This window comes from Oryza brachyantha, chromosome 4 (genome assembly GCF_000231095.2).
Source record: "Oryza brachyantha chromosome 4, ObraRS2, whole genome shotgun sequence".
NCBI classification, from domain to species: Eukaryota; Viridiplantae; Streptophyta; class Magnoliopsida; order Poales; family Poaceae; genus Oryza; species Oryza brachyantha.
The window spans coordinates 2,871,875-2,883,743 of NC_023166.2; the positions used below are offsets into that span (position 1 = coordinate 2,871,875).

At 39.8% G+C, this 11,869-nt stretch overlaps 1 protein-coding gene and 1 long non-coding RNA gene across 5 annotated transcripts; both read right to left on the bottom strand.

Annotated features, from left to right (window-relative positions):
• Positions 1-6,008: 6,008 nt before the first annotated feature.
• On the bottom strand, positions 6,009-8,878 carry LOC107304082. Of its 4 annotated transcripts, XR_001550078.2 has the most exons (4): positions 8,818-8,868; positions 8,345-8,526; positions 7,201-7,309; positions 6,009-6,319 (listed from the first exon to the last, which is right to left on the bottom strand). It is a non-coding gene; the product is annotated as an uncharacterized LOC107304082 (long non-coding RNA). The 4 variants fall into 4 exon arrangements; XR_001550077.2 differs by lacking the exon at positions 8,345-8,526 and having other exon boundaries at positions 8,818-8,878; XR_001550076.2 differs by lacking the exon at positions 8,818-8,868 and having other exon boundaries at positions 8,345-8,804.
• A 265-nt stretch (positions 8,879-9,143) lies between these two features.
• On the bottom strand, positions 9,144-10,472 carry LOC102703487 (aspartic proteinase nepenthesin-1-like). Its single transcript, XM_006653124.2, has one exon. It carries the CDS (start codon positions 10,470-10,472, stop codon positions 9,144-9,146), a length of 1,329 nt encoding a protein of 442 aa, XP_006653187.2.
• Between the last annotated feature and the right edge of the window lie 1,397 nt (positions 10,473-11,869).

Sequence of the window (11,869 nt, forward strand, 5' to 3'; positions counted from 1 at the left end):
ATGCCCTACTTACCGGACCGAACTAGAAATACGATATGCTCCGCACTAGCTAAATCTACTCGAGGGATGTTAGGATGGGTACACAGCATGAGTTTTCATAGCTCATTGCATATTATGAAATCAAAATCAGGAAAAATGCTTAAAGTAATAGCAAAGCAAAAAAATTACATTGTAGTAAAAACAAGACTCTTACAAAGAACAGATTACTGCTAATGACTACATTTCCTATCTACAGGTCAAGAGTCTGAACTATGGAGTCCGCGCCAGCTTGAGCCTCCTTGATCAGTGGCAGGGCCTTCTCCGAGTCACAATCCGATGCAAACCTCTCGACCATGGCCGAGAGATCTAGCCGGGGCTAAAGAGACTTCATTATGGTGAAGTCTTATGGGCAAGCCACGACCTTCACTGAGTCCCTCATTTCCTCGGTCACTCGCCTGGGTACCTCTTCTAGCTTCTCAAGGATTTCCTTGGCCGGTGAGGAGGTTGAGCTGGTCACCATGGACTCCAGGGACCCAAAGGCAGTTAGGGTTGCAGAAGCAAACTGGTCTCGGGTAGCCTCGACCGCTTTGAGTAGGGCCTCGAGATAAGACATCACAACCCGAGTGCTTTGTCGCACCTTTGCTAAAGACGACCAAACGCACCTCGGAGCGGACACAAGGTCAGGAACGCTTACCTAACACAAGGTCAGGCACTCGATGTCTAGGACCGCTTTTGAGGCCGTCAGCCGGGAGCACTGCGATTCAAGCTCGGTGCTGTGCTTCTTCAGGCTGCTATATCTCAACAGCTTGCGTTGTGCAACAAGTCAAGGTGTCTCTAAGGGACTATAGACCAAATTGAAGAAAGGTAGAATCCGGATATATACCTTGCATAGCATTTCGGAGTCTTGTAAAATTTGAATGACCTTTGTTCAGGGAATTTTTAAACCGATTCTTCTAAAAATTTAATTGTATGATCATTTAATCATTTTCGATACAACGAAATACAAAACTACATACTCATGAACTTTTGGATGAATCAATTAAATAATTTTCTTTTGATTAATTAACTCTCGGCTAAACCAACGCGTTTTCATGTAATTCGATTTAGGAAAACGATTTAATGGGTTAGGGCAAAACTCACGATGTTACAGTATGTACTTTCATGATGATAGAGTATGTCATGTCCACGACTATGACACATACATATTATAAAAGGAAGGACATTATAGCTTCTGATTTTCTATACTCTGCTATCCGGTATATATTGCATACATAAAAACAATAGAGAATCTACTTAATGCCATTGATTTTGCTAGGGTTTAATGATTAGCCATTGACAGTGCTACTTTCTATAATATACCAACTAATTTCTATATTGACCAAAGTATTGTACCGAATATTACCCAAAATACCTCATATACCTGCAACTGCAAGGCTAATAATTGATTAGTACCGTTACAAGTTTAAAAAATTATGAAATTTTTTACATAGCTTCCTTGCATGACATGGAATTAAGCAGGGCCAGTGCTATAATGTTCCCGAGACCTAGAGCAAAGATGAAAATGTGGTCCCTTGAAATGTACTTCATCTTAAAATAAGATGATCTGGTCTGTGTATATACTTAAAAATATTTGAAAAAGTTATATATTATGTTTCATATAACTCATAAATTATTTTCTACAGAAAATTAAAGTACAAAATCATGAAACCAATACATAAACTTCCACATCATATAAAAGGCTACATGTAAAATTTCATATTTATTTTTGAACCTCTCGCACATCAATGTGACGATGTCAATGGCAAGTAATTGAACTGAGACAAACTCACTGGCACAGAATAGATTGGCTATATAAATAAGATGACACATACCGGAACATTAAGCCTATTTAACAAATCAATGAAGGGTTGAGCCCTTGCTGACCGAGATTTCACACAGCTAGGTAATGTTTTCAGCACGAAAATGTATGATAATGGGATTTTGTACTTAGCCGTGTTTGTTGTCGCTTAGGATAATTGAAATGCAGATCATTAAAAGTAATCTAAAACAAACAAATAGATTATTGTGAGAACATATAATACTCCATTCGGTCCAAAATATTTATCTTTTAGAACAAGATTTTGTGTTATAATAAATTTATAAAATCTAATGAGTTTACGATATTATGATAGTATTTTTTAAGGAGAATACATGTGTATCATTTGTGTTCTATTTGAATTAAGCATTTAATAGTAATGTACAAAAAACAAATAGATTAGTGTGAGAACATATTATACTCCCTTCGGTCAAAAATATTTATCGTTTAGAGCAAGATTTGGTCAAACATCTAAAATTCTAACAAGCAATTTTGTGTGATAATAAATTTATAAAATCTAATGAGTTTACAATATTCATAATAGTATTTTTCAAGGAGAATACATGTGTATCATTTGTATTGTTATTGAATTAAGCATTTAAGAATTTATCTGTGGTCCAAATTTTAAAAAATTTATCCAAATCTTGTGCTAAACAACGTATAAGCTCCTTGGTATCTTTTTTATTATTATTATTAATGCGTGGGTAAAGACCCACTACTGTTGAATACTTCCAAGAAATTACCCACCTTAACATCCAGAGCTCCAACAATCCATAGAGACAAACAACTCAGATTACTGTAGCGCAACTTATAATGATTTAGCTAATAGTATTTTGGCTCAATAATCTATGACACGATAATTCTAAATGGAATCAAACGTCTCCTTATGCTCCATTCCTTATGGTTTGTTTTTAAACTAGGTTCACGGTTCATTCCGGTAGCTTTTGAGACGGTCCAAAACATCAAAATTTTGGTTGGCTCGTCCCCAGCATTATATCTGTTCTTGGGTTGGGCTGAAACCACTAAACCCGGGATACCGAACGAGAAAAACGTTTTAAGCCAATTGTACAGTTCGACCTGTCGAAAAAACGTAACCTACTGCAAAATTTCAGAACACACCGCCGCGGGACACCGCCTACTCATCAGGTGACTGCTTTTTTTTTTAGCTTAGTCGACTATCTCCCTATGCATCCGACGTCATTCCACCTGCGCACGTTAATGACAGACCAAAACCTGCAATCTCAATTTTTTTTATACTAGCATAATGCCCATGCTTTGCCATGGGGATACAAAAAGTCAGTTCATATATAATTTAATTAGGATATATGGCATACACATGTACCATGTATATATAATTTAATAGATTATCAAGTCTCATAAAAATATTTTTAAGTAGGATTTGATGTAATTAATTGGCCACGTATTGCGAGAACATAGCAGATGGACAAATAGAAATAATTCATACTTTTAAGTAGGTGAAGATATTATCAATATGCACGTGCATAGCAACGACTGACTTTTGAGTATACAACTATGGATGATTAAAGGGTTACTGTTTGGTGCAAACAAAAATAATTTGTGATAAAACTTTTATATGTTCTTAGCGATGTAAAAACAAATGTTGAAAAAGAAGTATGATTAAAAAAACCTTAAAATCAACTTCAAATTTAAGGCTAAAAATTAAAATATTGGCATATAATTATAAGAAGAAGCGAAAAAACGATCGTGTAATTATTATAAGAAAGATAGTGATGTAATAAAATTAGAGTTCCTCGTCTTCGTGTAACCTTCGTATTGCTTCATCGGTCACATAGTTAACGATTCATAGTGTGCTAAAACTGTCATGATCAGTAATTGTTGCATTATCTATAACCAGACTCGGAATCGCGGCAAATTATTGTCATTCCGAAGCAACGCAAAGTAGACTCCTTTCTCTGATTTTCCTAAGTTAAAACGCCATTGTCATCTTCCACAATTTTGCTCCTTACTGCCGATCTGATCATCTGTTAAGCGATTCGATAGGGTTATTCTGCAAATTGAGGAAGTACGCCTTGACGGGATGCAGCGCTCTAGGCAGTCATCATCCTCCTGTTGGGGAGGGGAGCAAGGGGCCGCCGTCCGGATCCTGGCTCAATGGACTGAGCTCCCGAGACCCCGAAGTTGTGGTCTTTGTGCAACACCACGACAACGACCGCCGCAAGGCCGATAAGAAGACCCTAGAGAAACACGACGATGCGTTGAGACGTGGGAGAGGCTCGCTCGTTGGCGACGGCGGTGGCTGCGACGGAGGAGGAGGAGGCTTCACGATCGCGAGGAGGTGATGGAGACGTCTGCACATGCGCGGCTGCCCCATTAAAGCGTGTGTTGTTGGGGTGTCGCGCTGAGACCCGCACGCGGGTGGACGACGTCGGCGAGATGTCCGATGGGAGCGAGACATCCAGCGGCGGCGGCGATATGCAGCGTGCGTTAGTGCTCTGCTTATGTGTGTGTTTTTTTTTCTGTTTTCTTAATAAAGACGTGCGACGTGAAAGTAGTAAAGATGTGCCTCTCCATCTGTCTGTGTGCACGGCCCACCATAGATTCATGTGCCTCCCAACCGCATGGCCGGACGGCCTCAAAGCCAACCCAGTAGCACGGGATTAAGAAAAGAACAAAGAAATCGCTGCTGCTGCTGACGTCATCATGACGTACGATGACGCCAGTACAGACGGACGAAATTTTCCTGGCAGAATCATTACCGCTTTTTATAATAGTATAGATTTGGGCTTTGGCATTTTGGGTTGGACCTATTTTATTTGGGCTTTAGCTTTTTGGGTTGGACCTATTTTATTTGGGCTTTCTAATATAAGACAAAGCTGTGGTATTAAATTATAACATGGACCAAAGCCTTGTGTTAAACTATTTGAATGTATTATTGGCCTGGTTTGTTGTTGTGTCGGTAGTGCATATTTTGGATGTTTGTACTGGAATTTCAAACTGAAATGTGCTACTTTGTGACTTCCACAAAACTTGAAAGCCTAGGAAAATTGAATACCAAGTACTGATAAATTCACTATAAAAATTGAGTATACTGATTTTGCAAGGTTTGAAAATTAAAAGGTAAATGCATTCACTAATTTGCTAGTTTGTAACTTATTCTGTCTTATGTCTGATTTGCCAAACATAAAATTTATGTAAGGAAATCAATATCTCAGTTTGAAAATGCAATGGGTTCTCAACAAATATATTGATCTAGCCCCTCCCCCATCACTTTTAGCAAAGCACCTTATAGTTGTAAATAGAAACAAAATCAAAAGTGCACAAAATTATTGGTGAACTTCCCTAACTTTATAACATAAGTTACACAGTAGAAGTGAATTTTTCGTGAATTCTAACATCCTTTGGTATAAAAAAAGTAATTGCTGGACTGCATTTTGCAGACAGCTATAACATATAGAAATACAATTCATCAATTAACAATTTATGATGCTATTTATTTTTCCAACAAAAATACATTTGTAATAAAAAAACTAGGTGTTGAATTTTCAAATGGATAATGAGACAACGAAACACAAAATCAGATAGGTGTTATATATATTTGTAATAATAATAACTATTGTGTACATAAGCATAAAATACATCTAAAGTGATTCATACGATAAGTTGCAGTTCACATATACTAAAGTTGCACTATATTTTTACTAAAAGTTGTAGTTTTTCAGATTATGCAACTTTAGGGTAAACTTTGTGCAAGTTTAGTATATGAGTTGTGCAAGTCTAGGTGACTGATAGTAAACAAAGCAAAATTAGTTGGATGATAAAATACCAAGTTCTTGACTTTCAAGAGCTACACTATCATATAAAAGACAAAAGATTGTTTTGAAATGCATCTATTCTTTATAGACAAAATTAGCACAGATGCTTAATTTATTATTTTCAAAGAAAACCAAATCATTGCCAAGCACACTGGCAGCAAAACGTTTTTATGTTATTGGTGGTGTATGATCTATAGATAAATATGCTTATATCCAACTCTTCAAGAATTATAAGCATATAAATGCATCTAGGTTGATAGAATTAATAAAAGACAAAGTAAACGATATGTTGCACTTCACATGTGCACAAGTTGCACTTTATTTATGTCAAAGTTGCACCTTTTCAAATTAAGCAAGTTTAGTTTATGTTGTGTGTAAGTTTAGTGTACATGTTGTGCAAGTGCAGATGACTAATAACTAAGAAAAAGAATCAGATAGCTGATAAGTCATATAGTATTGTTATCCTTGCCTTACAGCAGATTTGGATGGAGCAAATCAAGTTCAAACCAACAAAAATTCTCCACTCTACCAAAAAAACTAGGTGTTGCATTTTCAAATAGATCAATAGAGAAGGCAAAACACAAAATCAGAATCTCCCATGAGCAGAGAGTATGACTACTCAATTTAATTGTGTAGCGCCGCTGCTTGTTAACTGATTTCATTGCCCCACTTTTTGCCAAGTGTCATAAAGCTGCATCAAAATACAAAATAAAACATAATAATGCTTAGTTTCTGAGGTTTATACAACAAAATCAAATCAATGCCAAGCACACTGACAGAAAGAGGAAAGGTTTATACAACCAATCTAAAGATCAAAAGGAAGAAGGAAAAGAGAGTATAGACAAAAACTGTCCTCTAAATTTAACATAACAATTTAGTAACTGGAAGCTAATTTATCTAATAAAATCCATTATCTAAAATTTAATAGAAAGCCAAATAGCATGAGGTTGTTTTTAAGGCAGTAAAACAACCGGAGGAAAAACAGTGTAGGAAAGTAGGAACTTTGAATATCTTTTACTTGTGAGCCAAATTGCACTGCTCAGTAGTAGCAGTTGCTATTTTTTATCATGTGCAACTCCTGCTTTAAATTTGTGCAACTATTTTTTATCATTCTATTATGTTGTTCTGTACTAAACAAACATTGTAAGATAACCAAACGAAAGGTCAAAAGTGTTTTCCTCCTTCTCAAAGCAGAAGCCCTATATGTAGTTCAACACATGTTCAGTAATGGTTCAGAGTTTGGTCGGAGTTAGGACAAAATTGATAGTTCATATTAGAATTTTTGTCAAAATTATGATGAAATGAAATCAGTGAAAAACCTTAGCTTGAGATGTTTATGTATGCTTGCATTAGCTCCTTGCCAAAAAAAACAGGCACACTATTGATGTCCGCAAAAGTGCAGAGCAGCTATAGAAACAAAAATAATCTCAGATTCTCAGTGCATCGTAATCATGTGGAAGCAATTTGGAAGTTTTATCTGCTGTCATGAAATTGTAATCATAATCATGTGGAAGCAAATAATCGTAATCATGTGGAAGCAATTCGTAATCATCGTAGGATTATGTTGCTTACTACTATGAGTTCGCTCTCTCCGATGACTCCAAAGGGCACAATTGTGGCATTGAGCTGCACAGCCATCCTCACAAATTCAGTCTACCCAAAACAATATATGTTTTTCAGCCTACACAATTCAGACCAAATTAAGAAGCGTAAATCACACATTCACATAAACCTAGGAATTCACATTCACATAAGTCTGTACACAGCTAAAAATCATTATTACGACTACATGAAAAAGAATGGATGGGGTGGGAGGATTGCAGCTATGCTGTTGAAATTTGCATTGTTGATAACTGAAGTTGCACAAACTGTGTGCTGCTATTGCAAATATTATAACCAAAGTTGCACATGGTTCTCTATCTACTAATGATGTCTTATAGCATATATTGATAGAGGACTTAATTTTGTTGATAACTGAAGTTGCACAAATTTGCATGACTTCTACTACTGATAGCAATAACTGAATGCAATAATCATGCAAGAGAGCTGGTAAGGGCCTATTTCAATGAACAAGTCCAAATGTGCACATATATGGGTAAACTAGAATTACTTGAATGGTGGTACCCTCATATAAAAGAGCTAAACTATATTTATCAAATTAACAGCTATCCATGCATGTTCTAGTACCAGTCCCAGATCAATGAAAATATCTTCCTTAACCAGTTCCGATGCCTGAATATTATACAATCACAACTTACTACTGGTCAATGATATTTTGGTATTTTTACATATAATTACCTATATGCTCTTTGATATTAGGTTACAGAGTTACCTGCTGCAACAAATATTATGGTCTGATCTGTAGGTTTGTATTCTATCCTTGCAAGACATTAGATCATATGGAAAAAATAATATTGAAATTCTCCCAGCTCTAAAGAAGTAGGAACTCCAGGCCAAAATTATGTATCTTCCTAGTCAGTCTAGCAGTTACAATGCAACTGGCCATGAGCTCAATGTCTACCTGAAAACTGATCACAAACAAGAAATTGCTACTCTATGAAAATATGCATTGTAAAAATATACCACTAGGAATTCCAATCAAACGAGAAAAGGAATAGTGTTTGTTTAGTATATGTTCCGTGGGACTGTTTGCAATAAAACTAAAAATAAGCTAGTGTTGTTTTCTTTTTTCTTGAAAAGGAAGACAGGGAAGTACCTTGTATCCATGGTAATGACCAACTATACACTACTCCCATCTAAGATAGGTTCTGAAAGCACTTGAACGTTACTTCACTAAATCAATAGGCGCCAAGAGCATCGGTGAACCCATAAACAAAATCTTTGTTCTCTCTGAAAACATCCATATGTTATCTCATTTACCTCCCCTCGTCTTGCTCCCTCGATTTATACAGTAAAAGAAGAGCAAATTTTAGAAACTAGAAAAATCAAGTAGAGCTCCAACTGCAAGGTGGAGCTCGACTCCACCGCCACCGCCACCACCACAACCATAACCATCCCTCCTCTTCATCCTTTTCCCCTTGGGAGGCGGCGTAGCCATGCCGAACGAAACCAGTGGTGGCCACCGAAGAGCCCGGCGACGTTGGCGGTGGCCGGCGGTAGAATGTCCGCTCTGGGTTGCTGCGGTGGCGGTGGCGGTGGCGAGGGCGGCGGGCGCGAGCGGAGTCTTACCGACGAGGCGTCGAAGAGGTCTGTGGATCTCAGTTTCATCGACAAATCTAGGGGAAGCCTAATACAGGTTAATGGGCTGAGCCCTCGAGGGGAACAACTAAACCTGCGTCCACACCGGCACAGATCATGAAACACATCTAACGGCCATAAAAATCGACTGAGGAAGTTGAATTTTTCAGTCGCCTGACAAATAGCAAAGGCGTCAATCAGTGAAAATCATGAAAACTTTCATTTAGAAGATCCAAATCCATGAAATATATATGGTTGTCAAAACAACTTATTTAGCAGGGCATATAGTTCAGGTGATATGATCCAGCATTGCTTCATCAGAGCTTGCTGCAGTCGGCGGGCTGGAAGGAGAGCTGCCCCTGCTCGAGGTCGTACAGCACATGCAAGTCCTGCTGCTGGAAATTGCCAATGATGCTGCTCGTGTCGTTCGACCTGGCGATCGCCATGCACGCCGTGGAATTGTCCACGGGCATCCAGTAGTTCGCCGGAGGCACGGGCATGTCGACGCCGGCGCTGAAGTGGAGGAGCAGAGCCGGCGCCTTCTTGTCGACGTCCCCTCGAGCGAAGCACAGGTCCAGCATCTCGGCGAGCGTGGTGGACGGTGGTGGCACCGGGTTTCCGCCGATCTGCTTGGTCAGCTCCGCCGCTAGAGCCTTGTACGCGCCGTCGACCAGCAATGAGATCGTGCTGCCGGAGTCGATGAGGACACCGCCCGACCAGTTCCCGGGGCCGACCTGCCGGAGATCGAACAGGGTGCTCGGAATGGGCAGCCTGGTCTTGCCGACGGTTATTCCGACGAGAGGCAGGTAGTAGTACAGATAGTACGGGCGATCTGTAGGGTTCTTCACGAACTTGATGGATAGCACGGGGCTTTCGCCGGTCAAGTTCGCCGAGTCGCCGACGAACAGGTGGCTGGACACCTTGTCGCCGCTGGCGTAGGGCGTGAGGCAGTAGGAGAACTTGCCGGCGGCCGTCTGTGACACCAACGAGAGAACGCCGCGACCAAGCCCGAGGATGCCAGACGGGCCGTCGAACCCTCCCTCGCCAATACTGTTGCGGCTGACGCACCCGAAGGCAAGCTCAACGGCGCCGGACGGGAAGGTGAAGACCTCCTTGCCGAGATGGCCGGCGAAGGCACCGGAGACGTAACCGACCTTGAAGACACAGCTGCCGTCCTGGCGGTCGCACCCGTACACGGCGACGTCACCCTTGCAGAGCTTGTCGGTGCAAGGAACGGGCTTGGCGCTGTGCGACGCCGAGTAGTTGTAGAGAGGGACGTTCTGCTTGAAGCAGTGGTCGGGGAGGCAGGCGGTGCACTGCGTCCAGATGAAGTCGCTGCCGGTGTCGACGATGGCCTCCACGCGCCGTGCCGGGTCGCCGATCAGGAACTCGGCGACGTACTCGCCGGCCGCCAAACCAGCCCACTTCACGGGCGCGTGGACGTCGCCGGCGGACGGCTTGCACCCCAGGCGCCGCTGGCTGCGTTCGACGGCGCGGCGCGCGCGCTCGGCGGTGGTGTAGCTTCCCCCGGCGTCGACGTGGGTGAGCTCGAGGTGGAGGCCTGCGCCACAAGTCAGGGAAACGGTGGCACTAGAGAAAACCAAGAACACGAGGAGCGACACAGCACTAGCACCACCACGCATCATCGTAAGTTCGTGTATATGTTAGTTTGCTCAACTTTGTCAATGGGCGTCTTGATTAGAGGTATAAGACGTATTTATAGATGAAAATAAAGCTGATATAACCAGAGGGTAGGTTTTTTCAATAGGGTCCCTCTCCGGTTTATTCTACCGGCGATAGAATCTAATCGACACCGTTGATCTATTTTTTATTAGATGACTACAATTAAATTATGGTACCAACCATATTAGGTGTAGTACAAATTTGAAGGGATAATACCGTTATTTTTATTGTGATCCTAAAGCTTCATCGTAATCTTGATAGCTAACGCTGCCACGGATTCAAAAACGATCTACTCTGCTGGGCATCCAATATCCCGTATGTAATACACATATGTAATATATTTTTTTGATTGACAAAAAAATATCTAAATTAAAAAATACTACTAACCAATTAATTAATAAAGTACTAAATTATCCTTTTTAGAAGGACTCAAAAGAATATCGATTGAGCTTTAGAACAATACGTGAAGGCGTTTTTCTATGAAAAAATTAGATATGTTTTGTTATATGTCGACTATTTAGATATATGATTTTTGTCGAAAACAGATAAGGGAACTCAATGTAGATCTACCTAATATCCAATGGACGTAAGATATATGTCAAAGCTGTAGAGCTACATGAGATCACTAACTTTGTCGTTTATGACTTTTTTATTTTAAATTATTTAGCAGATGAAGGAGAATGGGTGGATGATGGCAGGGTTCACAAATGTTGACAGCAAATGGATCGAACCAAGCTGATAAGAGGATCAACCGTGCGCAGGTGGCATCCATCTTAATGTGCTCTGAAGTGTTCAAATATTACTAGTAAACAATCAACTAATAGATAGACAACCGACATAAATATGACATCCGTTCATGAAATGATGATACCTGGACATTGACAAAACCAGTAAAACACATGTTTTTTATTGTTATTTCTTAAATATATATTCAAAATGGTCGCATATTATATATTAATATTTACGATTGGACTATATATTTTAGGTCCTTATTGTTATTTCTTAAATATATATTTAAAATGGTCATATATTATATATTAATATTTACGATTGGACTATATATTTTAGGTCCTTAGGATGTTACCAAACAGTGTCACTAGAGAAAACGAAGAACACGAGGAGCGACACAGCACCACCACGCGTCATCGTAAGTTCGTACGTTAGTTTGTTCAACTTTGTCAATGGGCGTCTTAGAGGTATAAGACGTATTTATAGATGAAAATAAAGCTGATATAACCAGAGGGGTAGGTTTTTTCTAGATGAATGCTTACTATTTCCTCCAAGGAAAAAATACGGTTCCTCTTCGGTGCATTCTACTAGCAGTAGAATTTAATCGACACTATTAATTTATTATTATTGG